This window comes from Biomphalaria glabrata, chromosome 9 (assembly GCF_947242115.1).
Source record: "Biomphalaria glabrata chromosome 9, xgBioGlab47.1, whole genome shotgun sequence".
Taxonomy (NCBI): Eukaryota; Metazoa; Mollusca; class Gastropoda; family Planorbidae; genus Biomphalaria; species Biomphalaria glabrata.
Window position 1 is genome coordinate 26,192,492 of NC_074719.1, and position 27,318 is coordinate 26,219,809.

The window sequence follows — 27,318 nt, forward strand, 5'->3', positions numbered from 1 at the left end:
TTATTGAATTGCATAAAAATCTTGTTAAAAAATGTATTGGAATTTTTTTTGTATTATTAATGTCTAAGCTGACTTAATATATCTAAATATATTTCTACCAACAATTATATAAAATAGAATATAGTATAAAGTGCTTTTGCAAATGCTTGAAATGATCCACAGTCCACCTAGGCACATTAATTTAGATTTATTTCTGGTATGAATTAGTAAGGGGTAGGGCCTAAAGATGCAAAGATGGTTTCATAAAGAAATGTCAGATTTATTTCAGCCAATATTACAAAAAAAAATCTTCAACTCACCCATGACATCACAGAATACAAAGTAATAATTAATTAATGGCATGGCCATAAAAAAAATTCATCTTGGATAAATGCAGTTTGGCTGTGGTTGACTGACTAGAACAATATTGCTTCATGTACTACATATAAAACTTAGTACTAATCTTTGGTGGGGCATATTATAGTCATCAATTGTTTTTTTTTTACATTTGAGTCCTCCCCTGCCTCTTAATTTGCCCTAAAAACGAACAGACATTTTTTCCTTCTCATTCCCAGCAGCCTACAGGAATAGGGGGGAGGGGAAAAGTCTGAAAAAGGAAAAATAGAAAGAATTTAAAGATAAAAATTAAAACAATGTCTGTTTCATTGATAATTCTTGAAAAGAATACAAATGCTAAAACAACAATTGTATAGCATTCTATTAACTTTGAGAAGTCTGAGCTACTCAGCTCACTTCAAGGAATGGTCATTGTTGAACCTAAAAAGAAGAAGAAACTTATTGTGAGAAACAGTGCCAACTAATTCACAGCCATAAACTTGTTCTTCAAGATACTTATCTAAAAACCAAGTTTGGTGGGGGGGGAGGAGGGGTAAATCTAGACCCAACAAAATGCTCAATTAACAAAACTTTGTCATGAAATTTATATCAAGACTTAATACGCTGAGACAAAAGTCGCTTTTATCGCAATGTAGCTCTACATGCTGTATCAAGTAGGTAAAGAAAACATTTACCTATAACCTATGGCCTATTATTATATCCAACACAATTACCAATAACTTTTCAACTGATCTCAGGATTCAGGGAGGGAGGGGGGTGATCTATTAAAATAACTATCTAGATCAGTGTTGACATCTCCTTTTTTTTAGAGTTTAATTAGGCAACAAGCTAATTCTACATCTCTGAAGATAAAAAGGTGAACAGATCTGGTTTAAGACAAAAATCTTGCATGAGTTTCCGCAGTTCCTAGAGCTGTAGGGTGACAGATCTGCAGTGTCACTAGAGCTGTATGGCAGATAAGAGGCACTAGGCTGAATAGCAGAGTTTCTCGCCAGGGCACTATAGGAGGACCGAGTTCATCTCACATAGCTCTTGAGTAATTGTGAATTAGATATAGGTGTAGAAATCCTTATCTAAATTGTAACTGGTTTTTTAAAAGGAGAAATCAAAGCAGGGGGCAGGAAATTCTAAAGGTTCACAGAAAATGAAATTTTGCTCAAATTCACTAGTACAGCTTCATATACATGTTAAATAAAACTTACAAAAACTAAGATCTAGTTTTATGAACTTGAACTCTTGAGTGCTGCAACAAAAAGGTTGTAGTGATGCAGCCATAATTAGCAAAATTAAATGACCCATGCTCAATTCTTAGGATAATTAAGTAACATACACTGAAGTTTTAGGGAGCTCATTCAACTCAAATACCCACCATACAGAAAGGTCAAAGTAATTGGTCACAGTGCTGTCCAAACACTACTCATACAGAATGCAGTTTTAAATTGTACAGACCTATGGACTGTTCTTTTCAATTTTAACAACATAACCTTAACATCGTTTAAAAAGAATTAACTATACCAGTAGTACACAGATTGACTTTATCAATCGAATGAAGACACCATACAAGTTGGTCGATTCATTTATTCCACAAGGTTGGTGAATAAACCACATTCTTTCAACAACTTAAAGCCTTCAATGTTCAATGCTCTAGAAGTGAACCAGTTCAAACCAGATTTTAATACTAAAGGCACGCTGTAAGTCTGAATTGAGTATTTAATTACAAATAGTGTTAATTGGATGGAATACAAAGACATGATGAGGTCAGCAATTGACTGTATTGCACAACCTTGGGATGGTCAACATAAATATATATAAAGATTATTATTACTATAATAGTAAGTTACTAGGTTTTATGTAGTGTTAAACAATGAACACATTTATCAATAAAACTACCTGACACATTGTCCCAAAGACATATTGTACAACATGAAAGAAACTTTAAAAGCTGATCTTCAATGTATGAGACACATTTCTTAGAGACATAATGGGAAGTATTACAATGTATTCACCAAATGCTTAACACTTCAATCATAATCAAGTCAAACACATATATTTATATATCACAAATAAAAAAAAAACCAATAGCTTCATAAGCCACTGTCCCCAGTAATAAAACTATGAATTGAGCCATCACTGTCTCCTCTGTATGAAGATCTGCTAGCAGCTCCTGAATCTGACATACCATCTGGATTTCGATGATTGTTAATTAAATTTCGTGGTAATGGGGTCAGGTTTGGTTCACTGAAAAAGGAGCTGGCAACAGATACCTCTTCATTCGCTACCACTACTGTCGCACAGTCGGTACTAGAGCTTGCAGGAACAGAAACATTAGTGGAAAGGTTAGAGCTATCAGAATGGGTGCTGAGCCTCTCTTGTGCCACTGGACTGTCCCGGCCATGTTTTACCACCACCTGGTCCTTTATGGTGCCTGACCCTGGTGCAGTGGTCCTACCTCTAGATTGTGGCTCGCTAGTCACTGCTTCTAATTTCATCTTATGTGTGGCCTTATCCAATTTAGCCAACAGGTCCATGCACTTCCCTTCTAGTAGTTGGTTGATGTTGATCATACTTTTACATCTGTCTTCAACAGCCTGTTGAGAAAACAAGAGTACACTTTGAACAAGGACAGAAGATATAACAACCTGTAGAGAAAACTCTTTGAAGAAGGACAGAAGATATAACAACCTGTAGAGAAAACAAGAGTAAACTTTGAACAAGGACAGAAGATATAACAACCTGTAGAGAAAACAGTTTGAAGAAGGACAGAAGATATAACAACCTGTAGAGAAAACACTTTGAACAAGGACAGAAGATATAACAACCTGTAGAGAAAACAGTTTGAAGAAGGACAGAAGATATAACAACCTGTAGAGAAAACACTTTGAACAAGGACAGAAGATATAACAACCTGTAGAGAAAACACTTTGAAGAAAGACAGTAGATATAACAACCTGTAGAGAAAACAGTTTGAAGAAAGGCAGTAGATATAACAACCTGTAGAGAAAACAAGAGTACACTTTGAACAAGGATAGAAGATATAACAACCTGTTGAGTTCACTTTGGAAAAAAACAGAAGATACAACAAGCTTTGGGAATGCAGTGGAACATGATCCTATATTTTAGACACATGTCTCTATATGGACACAAACAAATACACGTTGAACTAGATCTTAGAGAGATTCCATTTCTAAACAGCTTCAAAAACTTTGATAAACTTGTCTCACAACAATCAATGATAACTTAATAGAATGGCCAAACTAAAATGAAACAATGGCCAAATTAAAATGAAACAATGACCAAACTAAAATGAAACAATGACCAAACTAAAATGAAACAATGACCAAACTAAAATGAAACAATGACCAAACTAAAATGAAACAATGGCCAAACTAAAATGAAACAATGACCAAACTAAAATGAAACAATGACCAAACTAAATTGAAACAATGGCCTAACTAAAATAAAAAAAAGAAGCTTATTCAAACCTAAAAAATTTATTACATAAGGAAATTTGGACAACACTTGTGTGGAGTGACTCAAACATCAAACATTGTGTTTATGGTTGTAAAATCTACAAATAAAACTATTGCAATGAGTAAACAATTCATGTTTCCTAGTTCTTTAAAGCTGTAATGCTAGTGAAAGCATTTATTAACAAAGTTCTTCAAATCCTCATTTCATTTTGACATTTAAGGTTTGTGGACTAAATAAACAAACAAGAAAATATAAAAAAGAATTAAAAAAAACAAAGCTTTTATTAAGCATAGTTGTATCAATTAGTTTGGATCAGTCATGTAATTTAATTTGTGACAGATCTAGACTAACAATACTAAATCAGTGCCATTAAAAATATTTTTACCAATTGTTTATGTTTAGCGCAATGTCATGCTTTTAGCATTTTCAATACGCTGTGATCCTATCACTTGTCTGGGCCAGTTGGGAAAGGGGTGGGAGGAGAAAAAAGGGGGGAGAAAGGGGTGAATATTAGCATGATCGCTTTTTAAATGCATTTATAATTAAAATATTTTAAAAAGTTGAACAACCTGAATTTCAACTCCCACATGAGTCAAAAAATTTCTTCCCTTTGTTCAATACCAAGCAAAATAATTAATAACCAAATAGTTAATTAACTAATTGGAATTTTTTAAAATTGATTCTTGTTTAGTCTAGAAAACGAAATAAATGAGTAAAATTGAGATAGGGTGTGGGAGAAATAACGTGTACAAACATTTTACCAGACAGACAAACATACAGAGTGAGTTGATATAAGCTTTGTAAAAATAGATTTTAACATAAATACAGGCAATACAAGAAACAAAGATAATTCAGTATATAAAGATAATGCAACAAATACAACAACAAATGAACAGAATGATGAAACTGTTCTCTTTGAAAAGTTGAAAATAAATTCGAAAGAATGTTTAAGAATATGAAGGCAATGAGACAGTATAATTAGCTGTCCACAGAGGCAATATTTGAAAAAGAGCTTAACTCGTATGACTAACCTTTAGTTTCTCATTATAAACACTTTGTATTTCTTCAAACCCATGTTTGATTTCAATCACAGCAGTCTCCTGGGAAAGAAACAACTGCAATTATATCTTAGTACCTTTGTATGAGTAATGACAAGTCAAAATACTCCATTTCACATTTACACTTTAAGATGTATGCAAGCAGAAGGCAGGGAAATATTTACCAATACAGACCATTAATGAAGAGCATTCTTTACTTTTGGAAGGTAAAATCTAATTCCTATGTTTTCAAGCTTTAAAAAATAAACTTTGCGCTATGTTAAGGATTTTAAAATCTGGAAAAGTGTCAAGCCTTTAAAAGTAAATTTATACAAAAGACAAAGAGGAGTTTACTATACTGAACAAGCAAGCAGTTTTATTAATAGTAATAGTATGGGAGATGACTATTTACCATATTTTTAACACCGCAAACGGTTTTAGATTTTTTTGTCAAAAAATTTTTATTTTCACATTTGTATTGCTAATTTAAGTAAGTTCTGTCATACTAACTACTACATTTATATTTTTTTAAAGAGAAAAAATATATTTAATACGCATATTAATTTAATTAACTAAATTTTACTGCAAATACTGATTATATCAGCAAAAAAGGGCAGCAAAGATTACGATTACTGAGAAAACTGTCCTCGTTTAATGTTAGCGAAAAGGCCTTGGCTATGTTTTATCACGCTCACATCTGCAATATTTTAAGTTTCAATATCAATAAACTTTATAAAATCCTAAATGCTGCTGGTAAAATCATTGGCAAAAAACAAACCCCATTTGGGCAGTTGTTTTAGACAAACATCTATAAAAAAGCTAACAAGATCCTCGAAATAAAGAATCACCCTTTGTGTCAGGATTTTGTGATTTTACCATAACAAAAGAGATACAAGACACCGATAGCAAAGACAAACAGGCACAAACACTCTTTTTTTCCCCTGGCAATCAAATCATTAAATAAGAACACTCTGATATAAACTTTGTCACATGTAAAGTATGAGTGAGTCTGGTGTGAATGTACACTTTGGTTTCTTATAATTATAATGTTTTTTGTTTGGTGTAATGCACAAATTGTAAGACAAATTTCCATACAGACAATAAAGATTATTATTATTATTATATAAGTTGGATGTAATTTAAAACAACAATGAATAAAGTAGTTTTTCATATTATCGTGTGAACTGCAGCGCTCTACTATCCATAGCACGCTTAACAAAAGGATTTTTTTTTTTTACCTAAAACTTATTTTTTCTTGAGGATTTGAATAAGAGAATTGACCCTTTACAAAACAATTAGATCAATTTGATATTCATTATAAGACATAGGTTAGGCCAGGTTCACATCTAACTTCACATTCACTTTCACCTATCCTTTGGTCTGCTGGAACGTTGGGGCACCACACAAGAGATGTCAACCTTCTTTCTCCATTCTTCTCTGTCATTTGTCTTTGATAGATCTTCATTCTGATGTTCTTTCTGAGAATTTTGAAACCTGCCTTTATACCTGCCTGGGTGGACCACTTCTGGGGGCCGATTTTGAGTTTGTGCTTCCACACAAACTGTCTTTGTAACCTTGTTTTGTTCAGCTTTTGATATCAATATATTATGAGTGAACCTATACAAACAATATGGAGGTTTTATAAAGACAAAGATTAAAAAAACAACAAATGACTGAATACTTCCATATCAAGAAAATAACATATAATTTCGTTTTTAATGTTGTTTTTTCCCATTTAAGTAATTGTCTGTACATTTTAGGTAGGCAGTTGTTCTCAAACTGCGCTCAGTTGATCCCAGGGGTCCTAGAAACGACTGTAGGGGGTCAGCAGAAATATGAAAATTGTATACAATTAAAATAGCTTCTTTACTAAAAGTCATTTTATCTGCTCGGATATTTTGTAATAATACTCAACTCATCCCTCACTACCATTTAATAAGATTTTTACAATAAAGTCAATAACTATGTTTAAAGCACAAGGTAATGAAAAATTACTAACCTTAGCCTTCAAAATTGCCTCTAACTCTGCAGTTCTCATCTGATAAGCTTCTAACAAGTTGTTCCTCTTTTTGTTTTCCTTTGTTAGCACTATTGAATGCAATTAAACAAAATTGTAAGACTAATTAACACTAACTAAATGTCTTCTTTTTTTTTTTTTTTGGGGGGGGGTGCTATTGAGGTTGATTGACAACAATAACAGAAGAAATCACAAAGCACAAAACTGTTAAACTTTTTAAGAATCCTTTGAAAAGCCTTCATAAAATACATACACATAAAATACATACAAACTCACTAAGTAGCCATTCTACTTTTCAAACCTTTAACTGTAAGCTAAAAGATTAATGATTCTCATTATTCAGATAAACAGAATCAAAATCTATTTTAATATTCTCTATGTAAACACATTTTCTCACAGTTTTAAAAACCTAAATGTCAACACAGCATGAACTAACCTTCCAGTTCTGCATTCAAAGATTTAATCAGATAAGACTCTTCCAATTTGAAGCTAGCTGATGTCTTGCTGAAATTAAGTTTCTCTTGACACTTCTGGTATAACTCTTGCATCAAAAGAATCTCTTTCTGAAGCTGAAACACCTGTAGAGAGAATAATAGACCAACATGTATCTCTCTACTTCTCATGTGTGGTGCTACTGAACATACCAACATGTATCTCTCTACTTCTCATGTGGTGCTACTGAACATACCAACATGTATCTCTCTACTTCTCATGTGGTGCTACTGAACATACCAACATGTATCTCTCTACTTCTCATGTGTGGTGCTACTGGACATACCAACATGTATCTCTCTACTTCTCATGTGTGGTGCTACTGGACATACCAACATGTATCTCTCTACTTCTCATGTGTGGTGCTACTGGACATACCAACATGTATCTCTCTACTTCTCATGTGTGGTGCTACTGGACATACCAAATAACCTTCTTTAGCCCTACCATATACAGACACCCAAAGCTGAAGCTAAAGGAAGACAAGTAAATAGAACAGGTGATTCAGGGTGAATTGAGCTAAAGGAAGACAAGTAAGTAGAACAGGTGATTCAGGGTGGATTGAGCTAAAGGAAGACAAGTAAGTAGAACAGGTGATTCAGGGTGAATTGAGCTAAAGGAAGACAAGTAAGTAGAACAGGTGATTCAGGGTGGATTGAGCTAAAGAAAGACAAGTAAATAGAACAGGTGATTCAGGGTGAATTGAGCTAAATGAAGACAAGTAAGTAGAACAGGTGATTCAGGGTGGATTGAGCTAAAGAAAGACAAGTAAGTAAAACAGGTGATTCAGGGTGAATTGAGCTAAAGGAAGACAAGTAAGTAGAACAGGTGATTCAGGGTGGATTGAGCTAAAGAAAGAGAAGTAAGTAGAACAGGTGATTCAGGGTGAATTGAGCTAAAGGAAGACAAGTAAGTAGAACAGGTGATTCAGGGTGAATTGAGCTAATGGAAGACAAGTAAGTAGAACAGGTGATTCAGGGTGAATTGAGCTAAAGGAAGACAAGTAAGTAGAACAGGTGATTCAGGGTGAATTGAGCTAAAGGAAGACAAGTAAGTAAAACAGGTGATTCAGGGTGGATTGAGCTAAAGGAAGACATAAGTAGAACAGGTGATTCAGGGTGAATTGAGCTAAAGGAAGACAAGTAAGTAGAACAGGTGAGTCAGAGTGGATTGAGCTAAAGGAAGACAAGTAAGTAGAACAGGTGAGTCAGGGTGGATTGAGCTAAAGGAAGACAAGTAAGTAGAACAGGTGATTCAGGGTGGATTGAGCTAAAGGAAGACAAGTAAGTAGAACAGGTGATTCAGGGTGGATTGAGCTAAAGGAAGACAAGTAAGTAGAACAGGTGATTCAGGGTGAATTGAGCTAAAGGAAGACAAGTAAGTAGAACAGGTGATTCAGGGTGAATTGAGCTAAAGGAAGACGTAAGTAGAACAGGTGATTCAGGGTGGATTGAGCTAAATGAAGACAAGTAAGTAGAACAGGTGATTCAGGGTGGATTCAGCTAAAGAAAGACAAGTAAGTAGAACAGGTGAGTCAGTGTGGATTGAGCTAAAGGAAGACAAGTAAGTAGAACAGGTGATTCAGGGTGGATTGAGCTAAAGGAAGACAAGTAAGTAGAACAGGTGAGTCAGGGTGGATTGAGCTAAAGGAAGACAAGTAAGTAGAACAGGTGAGTCAGGGTGAATTGAGCTAAAGGAAGACAAGTAAGTAGAACAGGTGAGTCAGGGTGGATTGAGCTAAAGGAAGACGTAAGTAGAACAGGGGATTCAGGGTGAATTGAGCTAAAGGAAGACAAGTAAGTAGAACAGGTGATTCAGGGTGGATTGAGCTAAAGGAAGACAAGTAAGTAGAACAGGTGATTCAGGGTGAATTGAGCTAAAGGAAGACAAGTAAGTAGAACAGGTGATTCAGGGTGAATTGAGCTAAAGGAAGACGTAAGTAGAACAGGTGATTCAGGGTGAATTGAGCTAAAGGAAGACAAGTAAGTAGAACAGGTGAGTCAGGGTGGATTGAGCTAAAGGAAGACAAGTAAGTAGAACAGGTGAGTCAGGGTGAATTGAGCTAAAGGAAGACAAGTAAGTAGAACAGGTGATTCAGGGTGAATTGAGCTAAAGGAAGACGTAAGTAGAACAGGTGATTCAGTGTGAATTGAGCTAAAGGAAGACAAGTAAGTAGAACAGGTGAGTCAGGGTGGATTGAGCTAAAGGAAGACAAGTAAGTAGAACAGGTGAGTCAGGGTGGATTGAGCTAAAGGAAGACAAGTAAGTAGAACAGGTGAGTCAGGGTGGATTGAGCTAAAGGAAGACAAGTAAGTAGAACAGGTGATTTAGGGTGGATTGAGGGGGAAAATGGAAACAAAACTAAGGGATGCTTAAAAAAAAAAAGTTATGACAATTTGGCAGTAACTGTTCTAGATTGTTTTTACAATTTGAGTTGCTACTGCTTTTATTGTAAAGCGAAACCAAAAATTAAAATTGAAACCCTGAAACTATTAGCCTAAATTTAACAATCTCTGAAAGAACATGGCCCAAAATTAAAATTTAAGCAAAAAATTTCAGATAAAACAGCTAAAAAAAATTCAATTAAAACTTTTAATAGGCTTCAAAGCCTTACCCCTAAAAAGATATTTAAAATTCAAACTTAAAACGTGTTTGCTCACAATTCAGTTAATACTGGGTACTAGTAAATAGGATAATTTCTTTATGTGGCAAGGGCAAAGGAAGAAGTTAATAACTCAAAGAGCCCTTTCTAATTTCATAGCTTGTCATTTTTACTCCATTTGTTGTTCACAAATCCCAGAAATTTGGAATCTTTACTTGCAAACCCCAATCAGAATTAAATAGTAAATTAAAAAAAAAACACTAGTTTTCCTAGAGTTATCCCATGAGTGGCTTCCCTAAGATTAAGACAGGAAAAAAGGTGTGAAGGTAGAATTTTCTTGCCTCATTCCAGTTTCTATTAGTGCCATAGGAAAAAATAAAAAAAAGTTTTTTCAACTAACTAAAAAAAAACATCTGGGTAGAAACATTTTAAGAAAGATAATTTGTACAAATTGGAAAAGATCTGCAACAGCAAATAAAAGAAAATATATGTGCAATACTACTTAAAGAAAGGTATCACAAAAAAAAAATCAGCTAATTTGTTTAAAAAATGCCACAAACAGAATTGAAAGAGTATCTAAAATGTAAATCTTGTGGTATTAACAACACAGTTTTGCTAGAATTGATGAGGTTTAATAGTATCTAGTATTTTTAATTGAAAACATAACACAAGGAGTAACAAATATTGATTTTAAAATTTAAAAATTTCATTATTTTGTAGACCATGTAAAGACATTTTTGAATAACTGCTTCAAAAATTAAAATCATTACTTTGTGGGACTGTAATTTTTAAAAAGTTAATGTTCTTCTACAGACCAATGAACAGTAAGATAATGTAGAGGAAAAAAAAACTTTTTTCTTTTTAATTCTTAAAATGTAACAAGACTTTAAATGTAGAACAGGATAGATTACTTTTTCCTTTAAATGTTCTGCTTTCCCTAGTCTCTCTTTACACATCTGTAATTCTTTCTCAGCTTCTAGATATTTATGCTGAACATTTTCCAAGTTCTGTAATGAGAAAAAAGGAAAATAAAAATTTGTTTTAATCACTAAAAATAGACACTCAAGAACTAGGTTTATTTTAGACACAAATACTACTAATAAAATGTATTCAAACATAAATAATGGATTCACCTTTTGTTGTTTGTCATAATCTTCTTTCTGTGTCAGAAGTAAACTTTTCAGAGCTTCATTGGAAGCTTTTAAATCTTTATTTCCTTTCAACGCTAACCTGCAAAATAAGTTTTACTTTTATCTAGAATGCATGTTGAAAAAAATGTGTGTTCAACATTATCTTAGTCGAGCTCTTCAGTTAGTATCCGATTGTTATCTATTATCAATTCCATGCATATCTTTGAAAAACTAAATTCATCAGAAAATTTGGTTTCAAGTGGCATGATACCAAATGCAGAGTAGTTGTTAGAGCATCCAGAACCTCAGAGAACCTGTTGTATTTTGTCTTTTCTAGATTATTTCTAAGAAGTAAAAATTTATTGTGCTTACATGCTTATTGATGCTTACATGTTAACATAATTCTTTTTGTCAGTCATGTCACTAGTAAGTGGGTACTAGCATTTCAAGATAATTAAAAGTATCCCTTTCAGATCTTGTGATCTATAGGGCAGATGATGTTAAGGTAATCTGTTTATATGGCCATCGGTTAACGAGCAGAGTGTTTTGTGGCCAGCACAATGACCAACCGCCTTTACTTTCCCCAACTTAAGTCAGGTACCCATTAGAGTTGGGTGGACTCAGGGGTGCCCTAAAAATCCCGGAATTCAAAATCACAGTCTTCACTGAGATTCAAACCCAGGACCCCAGGTTCAGAAGCAAAGCACTTAATCACTCAGCCACTGTGCCCCCCTTTCAAGATAATTAACAACTTAATAATGAGTGCCATCATCTGTATATGTTACAATAGTGGCTGAAGACCCAACCTTGGTATTGGTCAAACAGATGAGACAAACAGTAGTTGAAAGTTGTCTGCTATTAACAGAAATGAGACAAGAGGAATTTGTTTATGTTATTGAATTTGGCTGAAATTCCTCAATATAAGAAGTGTAATAATAGTTCTTAAGTAACATAGAATATTTATTGATTCTTTGAAATATATCATTAGAATGACTGAGTGTTTATATATCTTGTTTCTTTAAATATCATAAGTTACATGTTTAAATTACTAAAGTAATGTAAAAATATGTAACTATAAAATATAAGAAGCTATGGAAAAGTGTTATACATTCATAATCTCTTTAAAAACAAAAAATTTTAAAAAGCTGAGGTAATTGAAAAAAAAAATAGCCCATAGCTAATAAGTTTGCCAGCTGCATATTTCCTTGACACTACTGTCCAGTACCTAATAGTGTCTGGTTAGATTCACAGTTTTTCTTAAAGTCTGAATTATAAATCCTAGCTTTCACAGAAACTTCCTAACCCCTCAACTATAAAAAATACACATGAAAAGAATGAAAGTTTCAAATGTTCCTCTAACTTCTATAGTTACACAATGATATACCTGTACTGAATAAGTCTCTCATAGTCATCAGATTCCTGCATCTGTTTCATCCGTCTGTTGTCTTCTTCTAACAGTTTAATGCAAACATTTAAATTCTGTATTGTCTCTTCATGAAGCCGAACTTGATTCAACTAGAAGACATGGAAGTCAATTCATTGTACAGAATTTGCATAAAGACTCAATAAGCTATGCAAATATTTAGATTCATAAAGCCATCAATTCAGCATAAATTGAAGATTTTTGTTTTATTTCATATCAAAGTAAAAAAATTCCATTCTAACAAGTAATTAAATTGAAATCCAGCAGTTTCCAAATGACAATGGGAACAAACCTAACTTAGAAGAAGAAAAAAGAAACTTTTGGAAAACTCAAGTGAAGAATTAAACAGTTTTACATGTTTTAAAATTTATAATTAATGCTGGACATTTTTCAAAACAGATTTTTACATTGTAATAACTTGTATTCATCTAACTATTCATCTTATTAGTGACACTAAAATTATCATTGTTTTTCCTTACTCAAACAACCCATTCCAGGCTCAAGTGCACTCTGAAAGACAGAGAGCTTATACAAGTTTGTCCAAGCAAATGGAACAAGAGATGTGTCTCTCATGAAATGTCTAAGGTGTTTAGTTTTTTGTTTAGCAAGTTAGGGTTTAGTGTTTTGTGTATTTCTCTCATCTGTGCCATGAAAAAATATGACTGACAAATGATGATATGAATTGATTCAATAATGATGTGACTCTTGATCAATAAATATTTCTTTGTGTTAAACCTAAGGAGGTGGAGGGGGGGGGGGGCGCTCCTATACTTTGTATATTGTCATGAGGGATTCTATGCAAAGGAAGAATAATGCGCTATTGGTCTATCATTCAAATGTGTTCTAGTTTGGATGTTCTTTGTAAGTTTGTTATTAAAATTCTCTAATTTTTTTATACTTTTATCAGTATGGAAATGCTAAAACAATTTTGGGGGATTTTTAGTTTTTTACAAGCTTGCTATGAGCTGATGAGCTGGGAAACAGCTACAGTAATTTTTTTTTTTTTTTTTTTGTAAATAAGTAACTATAAGCTTTTGAAATTAAATACTGTAAGTAGAGGTAACAGCAAGTCAAAGCTAGAAAATTCTTGAAATATCAATTCAAAGAAAAATAATAGCTACATTAAAACTATATAAACTTTTATACCTAAGGACTTTTGACTAGCATCCAAAACTTACCAAAGTTTTCTGCTGTTCTTCTAAAGCTCTGACATCAGCTATCCTACGAAGTAAGCGACGGTTTCTCTTGTCATGGTTGACTGACTTGTGCCTCTCAAACATGAGTTGATTTTGAACCATCAGGATCTGATTCTTTAAAATTTTGATTTCATCTGCTGGTGGATGTCCTATATAGGAATTAACAGAATGATATCAATAAATGTTTAAATACAATTAGTATCTAAGGCTGTGAAAATTGTTAAAGTGGGATAATTGTGCTCTCACGATTTGTCATTGAGTTGTTTTTCTATATGCACATTGGAAGTATAAAAAGAAAATTGAAAGATTGATGCAATTTTATTTTTCTATAATTAACTTAGTAATCTTAATAATCTACAAATTATTTGAACACTATTTGACACGTACAATATGATTTAATCGATTCCATTCCATGAGGCTAAGTAAGGCAATTCCTTGACAGAGTTTTTGAAAAGGTTTGTTTTATCACCATACCCATGGAACTTTTTGTTTCAGACCACAATAAGAAAATGATCAAGAGCAGAACACTTTGGAAAGGTTTGTTTTATCACCATACCCATGGAACTTTTTGTTTCAGACCACAATAAGAAAATGATCAAGAGCAGAACACTTTGGAAAGGTTTGTTTTATCACCATACCCATGGAACTTTTTGTTTCAGGCCACAATAAGAAAATGATCAAGAGCAGAACACTTTGGAAAGGTTTGTTTTATCACCATACCCATGGAACTTTTTGTTTCAGACCACAATAAGAAAAAGATCAAGAGCAGAACACTTTGGAAAGGTTTGTTTTATCACCATACCCATGGAACTTTTTGTTTCAGACCACAATAAGAAAATGATCAAGAGCAGAACACTTTGGAAAGGTTTGTTTTATCACCATACCCATGGAACTTTTTGTTTCAGACCACAATAAGAAAATGATCAAGAGCAGAACACTTTGGAAAGGTTTGTTTTATCACCATACCCATGGAACTTTTTGTTTCAGACCACAATAAGAAAATGATCAAGAGCAGAACACTTTGGAAAGGTTTGTTTTATCACCATACCCATGGAACTTTTTGTTTCAGACCACAATAAGAAAATGATCAAGAGCAGAACACTTTGGAAAGGTTTGTTTTATCACCATACCCATGGAACTTTTTGTTTCAGACCACAATAAGAAAATGATCAAGAGCAGAACACTTTGGAAAGGTTTGTTTTATCACCATACCCATGGAACTTTTTGTTTCAGACCACAATAAGAAAATGATCAAGAGCAGAACACTTTGGAAAGGTTTGTTTTATCACCATACCCATGGAACTTTTTGTTTCAGACCACAATAAGAAAATGATCAAGAGCAGAACACTTTGGAAAGGTTTGTTTTATCACCATACCCATGGAACTTTTTGTTTCAGACCACAATAAGAAAATGATCAAGAGCAGAACACTTTGGAAAGGTTTGTTTTATCACCATACCCATGGAACTTTTTGTTTCAGACCACAATAAGAAAATGATCAAGAGCAGAACACTTTGGAAAGGTTTGTTTTATCACCATACCCATGGAACTTTTTGTTTCAGACCACAATAAGAAAATGATCAAGAGCAGAACACTTTGGAAAGGTTTGTTTTATCACCATACCCATGGAACGTTTTGTTTCAGACCACAATAAGAAAATGATCAAGAGCAGAACACTTCAATTCACTAAATGCTTTAAGCCTGGATTGTTCAAGAAAAAACTTTTGACTAAGGTCTGGATTCTTCTCTAAAAATAACCTCCATAAAAGAAGATGGCTGCATCACACAAAAAGTACATTGATTACAATGTGATGGCTTCTACTACGTTAAGTGAACAATGGAATGAGTTTATGCAAATGGATATCTCACCACCAAAGTGTGTCCAGTTGGTTGAGTCTTTAGCTATTAAGGGCACATTGGTCAGTTCCTTCTTGTGTGTGTCGCTGCCCAGTCGGATATGTTTGTCCAGAAGTTCAGGGGGAGGTATCGTATTAAACAATGGAACTTCATTACCTAAACAGACACAGAAAATGAGTATTAAGAGCTGACATGTTTATCTAACATTCTTGTGTTCAATAACGTTACACAAGTTTGACAAAAACACAATTAAAAAAACACTTTAACAACATATCATATGAATAAAAAACACTTTAACAGCATATTGTTGGTATGAGTAAGTGATTAAAAACAAAACAGTCAGAATTTTCTAAAAATTATATAGCATATGCTAATATATATTATTTAGGTCGCATAAGTTATATGGTCAAAATAAGTTTTAACAGAGGTTAATTGTCATGAGTAGTTTCGGAAGTGTATTTTTTCGTTCTCCCTATTTTTTTCTCTTGTCGTAAGCCTTTGTATTGGGGGGATTGGGGAGAGAAAGAGAGAGAGAGAGTGCCTTTTATTTTTTTGCTATGTCATAAAGTCCGGTGACATTTATTGGTCATGTTTGTTGTTCAAGAGGCAGTTACTCCACTGAAGTTAACTAAAGCGGCCGTGTGTTTGGTCTGTAAAAGATTCTTTGTTTTACTTCCTTCAACTTAATATTTTGTCTAGTCTTAGAGTAGATGTTGAGTTTTTTGTTTATTTCTTATAGTGTGCCAGTGTTGGCGTTGTATTACTGGACTAAGATTTCATTGCCAGTGTAGGTGTTGTGTTATCCTCTCAGCAGTGTCAGTTAAATTTTTTTGAGAGTCATTGTCAGTATTGGTGTTTATTGACAGTGTTGGGCGTCAGTTACCAATACGGAGTTGATGCGAGTTATGGATCAGTTGATGTACTACTCCATTACCGATGTTGTTTCATCATTATTGAAATCTCATACTGTCACTGTATGGATTATTATACATATATATATATATATATATATATATATATATATATATATATTGTAATAACTTAAGTGAGGCAACTCAACGAGACATAGACCTTTATTTACACAACATCACAGGTACACAAAACAACATCTTTCTTAGGCACAATCTTTTCACTTCGGCTCTCAACTTGGGCCGAAATCATTCTCTTCTCTTCCTAATGTTGACATCCTTCTCAGTCTAGTTTATCACAGTGCGCACCTTCCAGCTTAGATGGCGGTGCGCATGGCAGAGTTATAACAATATATATATATATGTAATTAAATTCATAAGCTGTTATTTTAAATCATCATCTCCATATTTGGCTAATTTATGAATTATGTACTCTTCTGGCTGAATCCTGGGACCATCCTTTCATTGTACTATTGTAATGAAACAACAAATACTAGTATACCAATAACATGGCTTTATTCGACAAAATTAGACCACAGTAAACAGTGAATGAAACCAGCACGTCTCGCATAACACTGATGCAGTCTATACACACACACTGGACATGAAACACGCACTGGGCATGACCTTCTGACATGCTGGACGCATGCAGAAAATCAACTCAGTTACACTACAACTATTGACCAATAAAAATGAAATACGTAATAATATCACATTAATTATCCCACAAACCTTTGTAAGTGACAATTGTTGTGCCATCACATGCCATATGACTGTGTGTGACAACTAGCTGCTTGTGACAATGGCTACACACTGTCAGTGTGGATGGAGCAAATATATACTGTATGACTGGATTGAAGAGGGCAGGAATGGGAGGTAACCCACACATTTCATTTCCTCTGTACTCTGAACAATTCTTTTGAGCTGATTGTCTTTCCATGGAAGTCTCCATATAGCTGGTGTTTTCTGTTAGAAATGATGGATTAATGCTTCGACATGTTTAGTAAAGGCTAAAAAAAATATTTAAATGAAAGTTAACAAAAATTGAATGCATACAAAAACTAAATAATGAAAATAGAGCATTAAATTACTTGCACCATCTCTTTGCCGTATTTGGTCAAACATACTTGACTGTCTATTGTAACCTCTAGATACAAAATTGTCTCCTGCCGAAGCCTGCTTCTTGTCACTGCCTCTCCCTCTTGCTGTAGGCTGGAGAAGCTGGCGTTTGAATGGTGGGCATGACCTGGGTCGATGAGAGCCCAAATTTACTATCCCTTGTGGGATGGACACAGCATCATAGTCAGAAGAAGAGTTGGAAGTCAGACTATTGAATCTAATTCTGTTGACTTTCTTCATAAACTAGGAGGAAAAATTGTTTAAGAATGATTTCTAAAGTTTCTGTACAATGGAGAACTATCTCTTATTGAAAGGATACAAGGAATTCAATTACATATAAAGCAGCATTGGAGACAATTACATTTTAGCAAATAAAATAATAGATTTGATGTGCTAATTTTGATTTTTTTTTTTTTTCAAAAATAAGATAAGAATGTCTTATGCATATAAATAATCTAAGGAAGATAAGCTTGAACAAGATTGATGCAAATTGTAATTTGTATTAATTTATTAGTTTAGCTGGCAGATATGCCTTTATGTAATATGATTTTATAACATTTAAAAAGAAAGCTCTCATAAATATAATCCCACTAACAACTGACTTTCAGTTTGTGTTGTTCTGGTGTTTTATAGCTTAATGTTTTTTTGCATTCAAGGTCACAGATTTCTTCCTTTTGACGTAATACTGCTCCTAGTTTGTGATCCTATTTAGTCAGGGTTAATGCCATAAAGTTAAAGATGTTTGCTTTTCTTTCTTTACATCTGGGCTACAAAGAACTATAGTTGTTATTTATACTCACAGATTGAGTCTACTATCAGGTGCTCAGAAGATCAGCTACTAAACAACAGCTAAGATGTTACCTACACAGTTTCTCATCTGTTTGGCTCAGCTACATAAAAAACAGCTAAGATGTAACATATACAATTTCTCACCTGTCTGACTGACTCAGCTGTTACATCTGTCTGTGAGGTCATTGTAGTTATAGAAGATGAAGGACTGCTGGTTTCAAAGTGGTCCTCTTTCTCTGTAATATTAGCAACTTCCTTATCAAGAATATCTAGTACCAGGAGCAGAGAAAAAAAAGTTCTGTTTGTAGGCAAAACATGTGTATCTAGTGTTTACATCTGTTCTAAACTAATATCCAAAACACATGAATCTAGTGTATACATCTGTTCTAAACAAATATCCAAAACACATGAATCTAGTGTATACATCTGTTCTAAACAAATATCCAAAACACATGAATCTAGTGTATACATCTGTTCTAAACAAATATCCAAAACACATGAATCTAGTGTATACATCTGTTCTAAACAAATATCCAAAACACATGAATCTAGTGTATACATCTGTTCTAAACAAATATCCAAAACACATAAATCTAGTGTATACATCTGTTCTAAACAAATATACCTATTTATATGAAATATGAAAGGACAAAATTGTTATATTACCTGTATCAGGTGTAATCAGAGTGCTTATGACTTGTGGCAAGGAATCCAATAAAAAGGAAGTATTAGAATTGTCTGAAGACTTCCTGACATCCTCATTCTCTGGTTGTAGTTTCAAAGAATCTTGGAATGCTGTTTTAAAATGGGACTGTAAAATAATAGTGAATGTTCAAAAGTAAATCTCTAAGTATTTAAGTTTATAGCTAAAATGATCAAAACCAAAATTCAAATTAACATAATGTAATTATGTTTGTAAAATGTGCATTACTGTTCAATGTTACACATTAAAATTTTCAAATTAAATTAGTGATCAGCTATTCTTCAATGCAAAAATAAGTCTTAGAGCCTGAAATGTTTATGACCAAATGTTTTATTTCCCCTGAAACTAATGATTACAATTCTAATGGGAATTATTGTTCAAATAATACCTCTCTTTTATCTGCTTCCTGTTTGTCTTCTTGGGGAGAATTAAACAACAGACTTCGAACTGCAGCACTTGGGTTGGGAGTCGGTGCTCCAAATGCACTTGTTTTAGAACTTAAATAAAAGTCATTTTTCAAATGTCATATGCGAGCTATTTGAAGTTAAGTTCTCATATGCAGATATGTCATTAAGCCATTTCAAACATTAAAAAAAAACTTTTTTTTTTCCAAACAAAACTTTTTTTTTTCCAAACAAAACCTTTTTAGAAGTACAAGACTTAATTAGATTAGAAGTTGGACCAAACAAGGAAATTGTTAGAATATAACTTCACCCAATGTCTTTGTAAGTTGAAAAACAATAAACAATATTTACCTGAATGAAGAAATGTCCGACTGTAAAATGTTTGGTGAATTCAGATCATGTGACACTGGAGTTGTTGTCAGAAGTAGGTGGCCTGCTTTCTTTCCATCAGAAGAACAGGGTATATTCTTAAATCCAGTCTGAGGAGTCTAGAAAATTGTGAAAAGTCAGATAAAATAAAATATTTTTAAAAAGTGAAAGAAGTTTGTAAAAAAAAAAATATTTTCAAAAACAGTTTAAAAAAAGTGTTTGGCAGATGTTTCTTAAATTAAGAATTGAAAAAAAAAAATTACACTATTATATTTTATTATAAATTAGATACATTGATATAGCAAATTTAATGATGTAATTTTTTAAATAATAAAAATCTGGACATTTTTTTTAAATACCTGATACAACCCAGTTAATCTTAAAAATACTTTTAAAAAACTAATTCATTTTTGAGCAACTGTAAACTTTAGTTTGTGGAACTGCCATTACTTAATTTACTAATTTTATATTAATACGCAGTGCTCCTTTGCTACCTCACAGTTCATTTATCACAGACTTGCTGTTTCATGGGTATTAAAAAATAATATAATTGTTAAATATTTATTGCTTTATTTTCGTTGTTTTGCCTTTAAAAGAGCAGTAATGCACTCCTTGGCATTCATCTCATCATCATCTTCAATATTATACATATTACATTTAATTCAACATCTTCATTCATTTCTTCAGTATCAATTATTAATGATCATGTATCTAGGTTTAAGAATATGAAACATTTATTTCAACATTGAAGTAAATGTTTTTTGAAAGGCAGATGTACAGTATTGGAAAATTTATTCAGGAAATGGGTTATGTATAGTAGTGGGGGAGATGGTTATGATGAGCTAAAATAATGCATAACTACTCAAATAAGTATAGCGTTCCAACTGCAAGGAAATTCACTTATCGCATTGGCTCTGGAAAGGAACATGCATGATTAGTAAGGGAACACTGTATATTGATTAATAGCCTATTTTTTCAAAATTTATTACAGTAACATAATACATTCATTTTTTTTTTAAAATAATTTGTACAAATTTCCCAAAGTTTTCTATCTGGAGTAAAACTTTTGATTTGTTTGAAGATCTCCTAAAGCTCAATAACAAGGAGTGTTACAATTCTATTCATAACAACCAAAGCAAAATTACTTTGTCTCCATCCTCCCAGTGGGATGGTGTTTGTAGCCGTGGAGTCAGCTCTGGTGTGTCTAGAGGTCCAGCTGTTTAGAGATAAAGACAAAACTAATAAGTTACACATCAGATAATAATAAGAAATGAGGTATCAGATAAAAGTATAGAGAATCTTTCCCCATCAAAACCAAAACTCTCAACAAAAAGTTTTTCATACTGCCAGAGACCTAAGAGCAGTTAAATCAATGCCATCCGTACATAAACAAGATTTAGTTACCAAATAATCAAACAAGTACCAGTTTAATCCTTAACATTATTCAAAACGCAACCTTCACTAGAATTGGAGTTTGAAATTTCAAATTTGGAAAAGAAGTACAACTGGTTAATATGCAAATTATAAAATAATTATAAAATTATAAAATAATTTGCATTAAAAAACTTGAAAATAATAAAACCTTAACCTAACCCGAACTTTTTCCATAAAATATTTGTATTTTTATTCAAAACATGACCTTCAACTATGTGGGCATTTTTAGTGACTTTATATTTAGATATATACTTCTAAGTATTACTTCCTCATTTAATTGGTCATCTTTAATCAACAATAGTATACTGAAATATGAAACATAAAGTTTTCTTAATGAATGTATTAAAAGTCCACATAAAAAGTGTTTATCACTAGGCATGCTAACAGTAAATCAACCTGAGCTAGAAACAGGTTCTATAAAACTAGCTGCTGGTGTGGTGCGTTGTGACGAGGGTGGAGTGGACAGGCCGATCAACACAGATGGACTCTCTCCCACATAGCTGGGGTCAATAGTGGGCACAAGCATCGCAACTGTGGAGACTCCCTCTTTACAACTGTTTGGGGTTGTATCCTCAATATCTTTCACAGCAGCCTTTGAGTTATCTTAAGAATAACATAAATAGAAAAAAAAAACATATTCCTGATGAGTTCCTTTCAATATAAAAAAATTTTTAGCAACAAAATATAATACATTTCAATAACTCCAAAGTTTTATCATTAGCAATTATAAGGCATGCAGAAATATGTTCTTATGAGCCTAAAGTATATAAATAATTTGTTTAAAAAATAATACCTGTTAAAGTTTTCTTAGCATAATTCTCAGACTTCCCAGCTGATTTAAAAAATGGAAGTGGAGAGTCTTCCCATGATGCTTCAATCAGGTCTAGTGAAAACTTAGAACAGTTGACTACGATGTCTTGAGTCTCTTGGTCCTTCCACCTAAAGGTGAGTTTAAATTAATGTACAATTTCAAAAATAACTATCAATAGATCTGTTAGGTTTAGAACTGAGATGTCTTACCAAGTCAATGAATAGGCCTTCAAGAGAATACAATGCCTAAAAAGGGTGAACAACAATTTAACTATTTGTAGCAAGTCAGACATAGAAATATTGACAACTACAGAAGCCCTTACCTGTTCTTTGATGTTTCTGTGTCCTTCAGTCCTGTTATAAGTCTTGGATGGAGACGGACTCTCTCTATCATTGGCTGAGAGGTTTAAAAGAAAACAGTAACTAAAACCTTCACCTTTAAGAATTAATATAAAGTTATTAATGACAGAAACAAATTGTGCCATCCCAGAGCAAATAGATTGCTAACAACAATTAAAAGGCCTTTTGTTTTCAATGTATTCTAGTCCTATATCATAAAAAGTTTAACAATGACTTTAATGCATGTACATTATGTAACTGTTTTAATTAGATAGAGAATTATTTTATGAATGTTTTTAATTGTTATGTGAAATAGGAAATATCTTGTGGGATATTTACATTTATTATTATTATTATTATTTTAACAATGAACAAAATATATAAAATTTTTAAAAATCTATTCCAATAAAGTTCTTACCATAATGATCTCTTCATAGGCATGAATATTTTCTTTAGCTGTACAAAATTTATTCAGGAATGCCAGAAACAAACAGGGATACATTCCATAGAGTCTGTTGAATAAACTGTACAGTCCAACATGGATGTGAACAAGATAAGCTTCTGATGTACTGGCTGTAGAAGGGATACATTGTACAATAATAATAATAATATATTTTTAAATTAAAGTTATGGCTTGGTTTCAGAATGTGTCAGTTAAAATGCATGTTCATTACAAGGTGAGAAAAAATCTTCTGTCCAGGCCTTAAGGTCCACAACACAGTCAAGTTTAACTCTTTATATTGCCATTTGTTAACAAGGCTCTAATATGGCCAGGTACTCATTAGAGAAGGGTTTGGAAATCCTTAAAAACCCTAATGAAGAATCTGGCCTTTAACTGGTATTTGAATCTGATACACTTAAGTTGACAATCAAACACTTTAAGAATTATTTCTAAAATGACAGGTTTATGTGAACTTTTTAAGCAAAGTGAAGTTTTTGAGACTTGAAGGTAACAGCTACAAAAATCTATTTCACACATTTTTTTTAATGAATTCTGGCTCACTAATTAAAGAAAACTACTTTTATAAACAGTAAATGTTTAATATAATGTTTAAACTACATTTTTTTGTGTCTAAGTAAGAAAATCTTTATTTACCTGGCTTTTTGCTACAATATGTTGCCAGGCGACCAAATATTTCAAATATAGTATGCAAGTGGTTGACAATACTATCTGGAACTGAGGGCAGTAGGATGACAAGGATCATCAGACTTGTCATAAGTACTGCAGCATCATTATCAGACTGTGAATAGTAAATAGTACAGCATGTATTATGGTTATCTTGGGAACAAAATAGTGCGGACAAAATAGCACCTACAAAAAAAAAGCACAGAAAAGAATATATTTCAGTCATTTTGAAAGAAATACTTTAGATATCGTAAAATATGAATAGAGCCTTTTTTTTGGTTTTAATGTTATCATTATTTTTCAGCCATTTTGCAGGAAACACTTTATATATCTTAAAACATAAATATGCAAACAGTAAGCAAAAATTATAATAGGCTAAAATGAATAAATTCAAAATATATCAATTATTTACATTCCAAAAGTGTATTTTGAAAACAGGCAAAGATACTTGTCAGATTTTTACACACACAGATACAAACTTTCACAAAGTTAAATTGTAGGAACTGCTTAAACGGGGTCACCACATTTCAAAATCCTATTTTTAGCTTTATGCATTTTAAACATTGATGAAAAAGGGGAATGATAAAAATTTAAAGTACTCTCGCTCTATGCAAATATGGCATACTTTCAGATCTATTAATATTGAATAAAACATCAACAAAAATGCTGCCCAAGACATTAAATAGCTAATAATTTGGTACTTTTATACACATCATCCGTGCTATTTTGTCGGGAAATTTAAAATTACTTTGTAGCGTAAAAAAGCAAAATGTTTAAAGCTCTCCCTAAAACTAGTTCCCATGTACTCTTTCTTCCTTCAAAAATACTGCATTAAGCAGATATTCTTTAGAAAAAGCATTTTCATCATTCAAAGGACAAGGTTTAGAAGAACAAATTTTTTTTAATGTTTAAATTAGAGATAGTAGAAAGTGTTACCTTTAAAAACTTGATGAGTGACTGTATAATTGGAGAGTCCATCAGCATGTGACACCACGGCAGCTCTTTATAGGCCAAGTACAGGACTAGTTGCAGAGCTGGCAGTCTGTGTTCAGATGTCTTAATGGCATCAGTTAGTTTCTCAATGAGTACCTGTTAGGGAAGCCAGTTGTTACAAGCTAGAGAGTTTGATATGGTTAGTGTCAAGGTGAGGTCACCATTGGCAGATTTTAAAGGCAAAGTTTGCTTTTATTCACATATTTTACACTATGAGACATGGGAAGAAATGAAGCTTGTGTTTGAATCTGTCATGTCACACAATTATATCAATGAATGCAAAATGAGAATTTCCAAACACTAAAATATTGCAGTCATTAAAAAAATAAACTTATATTTTATTGAATCATTATACTTTAAAAAGTTATTGTATTTTGTTTAAAGTAATTAAAGTTCAAATTATCAATTTATCATTGAATTCCAGCATTTTCTTTAATCAGACCTGTGTCACATTCAAATAGTAATAAATAAGCTACTCATCGCAATGCTGCTATTAATTGCAACAGTATACCTTAGCTTGAAGGTCTCGAAGTTCTGAAAGAATGTCTTGAGTCTTCTGTGAAAGTGAATTGAAGTAGTAGTCCACCAGTCCACATGTCAACCATGATTCTTTACCTGTTGGACATGAACCATTGCTATACAAATATATATATATATATATATATATATAGTAGTCTGAGGGGCTTGGTGGCTGAGTGGTTAAGCACCTGGCTTCTGAACCTGGGGACCTGGGTTCAAATCTCGGTGAAGACTGGGATTTTGAACTTCAGGATTTTTAGGGCACCCCTGAGACCACCCAACTTTAATGGGTACATGGTCATTGTGCTGGCCACATGACACACTGCTCATTAACCATAGGCCAAAGAAACAGATGACCTTAACATTATGTGCCCTATAAACCACATGGTCTGAAAGGGAAACATTCCTTTTTTCTTTAGTAGTCTAGTAAACTTTGATATTTATGACAACATGGTAAGGACAAATGAGGGTAGGGTGTAGTCAATTCAATGGTTTGTAAGACCAGTGTAGAGATAAGCTCACCTTTTCAATAGCATGTACACTGCACATATTTTGTTTACATCTCTGGCATAATTTGAAGATGAGATTTTAAGCTCAATCACATTATAAACTATGTTCCTAGCATCATATAACTGAGGTGTTAGTGTAAATATGTGGGAAACATACCAGTATTTGATTTGAGGTTATCCAAGATAGTCCCTCTGATTTCACTGTATGTGTCAGGAGCTTCTAAAAGTTTACAGATCTGATCAAGTTGTAAGGTTCCTCCAGGTCCAAGGGATGCCATGACCTAGAATCTTTACAAATATTTTTTTTTAAATTAAATGCCTTTTTTTTTTATTAAAAAAAAAATTCCAGTCTGGAATGTTAGAATCATGTTGTTTCATTGTTAAAATAAATATTTTAATTAAGAAAGGCAACATTAATATATGTGTCATTCAGGCTTTGCAATCAAAATGATCAACAGTTTTATTTCAAATCTAAAATAAAGCAATAATTAAAGGATTAAATAAATTTTAACATCTTCCTTTTCTTTTTTTAAGCTAAAGTCAGGGTTTAGAATCTAGAGCCAACTGGAGCAAGATTTTATAAATATGTAAATTTCAGGTAATGTTCATGCATCAAATGAGAGAACGGGAGCAACTAAGTTTATATTTAAATCCTAATAGACTTCAGGACAAAGGAGTATTAAGATAATTGGCAAAGTTTTTTTTTGCATTCTGTTGCTTATGATTTTATTATTTATCTGTTTATATTACATTTTTTTTATAATACACAAGTCTTTCCCTAAATAGAAGAAGATTATTAATTAGGTTTTATGTACAAGAGCTGCCTGGTTGTGTGGTATGTTCCCTGGACTGTTGTCAGGATAGTATCTGGTTCAAACCCTGTCCGCTCCAATCTTCTACTGGCTATCGCCACTATGAATATGAAGATTGAAAAACATATGTTTAAGTATAACTATATTATATATATTGACTAGATCTATATGGTCCTACAGATCGATCTATTATATTAATTCTATTAATATAGACTAGATAATTAATATTAAAGTAAAATTAAATAATAAGATATATAGATCTAGATCTATTCTATTATTTATACATAATAATTATAATATAAATTATAAATATAGTCTAAAGTGACAAAAGTCTAATATTTTATTTATCTGTCTAGAGTCTAGAGTTTGGACTAGCTAGTTAGAACTTACTTACTTAGACTTAGAGCTAAGACTAACGTCACTAAGACTAGAGTAGAACTATTATTAATTATGTTAGATCTAATAATTATAAGTTATACTTATACTATACTACTATAGTCTATTAGTATATATATATATATATTACTCTATACGTTGTTATACGATTAAATCATTAATAATAAGTAATATTATAGTAGATCTAATAAGTAGGAATTGTAAATTGTTAGATCTAGATCTAGATAGATCTAGATTTTATTCTAGATCTAGATCTAGAATCTAGAACTAGAATCTGCAGACTGCACCATTTCCAGATCTAGAATCGTCAAAACATATTAATGTAGATCTAGATCTATATTAGATTCTAGATCAACTTACTCTACTTTAGCCACATAAAATTACGCTTTTAAATACACTCAAGACTCTAGATCTAGAGATCCTAAAGCCTAGATCTAGATCTAAATATGTAGCCTTGTAACTTGTAGATCTAGCTTCAACAATCTTATGATTTAGATTAGTAATAAAGGGAAGCTACTGCTATATAAA

The 27,318-nt window shown here is 32.6% G+C and overlaps 1 protein-coding gene across 1 annotated transcript; it reads right to left on the bottom strand.

Moving 5' to 3' along the window:
* Window positions 1-418: 418 nt before the first annotated feature.
* LOC106075069 (hamartin-like) lies at window positions 419-27,292 on the bottom strand. Its single transcript, XM_013235989.2, has 25 exons — window positions 27,151-27,292; window positions 25,740-25,870; window positions 25,066-25,169; window positions 24,498-24,650; window positions 23,532-23,676; window positions 22,854-23,008; window positions 22,420-22,493; window positions 22,080-22,225; window positions 21,683-21,889; window positions 20,998-21,068; window positions 19,835-19,971; window positions 19,468-19,576; window positions 19,043-19,187; window positions 18,521-18,645; window positions 17,560-17,830; window positions 17,201-17,434; window positions 15,573-15,716; window positions 13,687-13,853; window positions 12,470-12,600; window positions 11,089-11,185; window positions 10,867-10,962; window positions 7,298-7,439; window positions 6,844-6,932; window positions 4,839-4,907; window positions 419-2,924 (listed from the first exon to the last, which is right to left on the bottom strand). The coding sequence occupies exons 2-25, from the start codon at window positions 25,858-25,860 to the stop codon at window positions 2,421-2,423; spliced, it is 3,636 nt and encodes a 1,211-aa protein (XP_013091443.2). The 5' UTR covers window positions 25,861-25,870; window positions 27,151-27,292; the 3' UTR covers window positions 419-2,420.
* Between the last annotated feature and the right edge of the window lie 26 nt (window positions 27,293-27,318).

What these genes read in the sequence shown, in the direction of transcription:
- LOC106075069 (XM_013235989.2), bottom strand. Translation starts at nt 25,860, where the DNA reads ATGGCATCCCTTGGACCTGGAGGAACCTTACAACTTGATCAGATCTGT. An exon ending in CAACTGGACACACTTTGGTG is followed by an intron (nt 13,854 to 15,572) that starts GTGAGATATCCA and finishes ATTCCTATATAG; the next exon opens with GACATCCACCAGCAGATGAA. An exon ending in GAGAGACTTATTCAGTACAG is followed by an intron (nt 11,186 to 12,469) that starts GTATATCATTGT and finishes CTTATTTTGCAG; the next exon opens with GTTAGCGTTGAAAGGAAATA.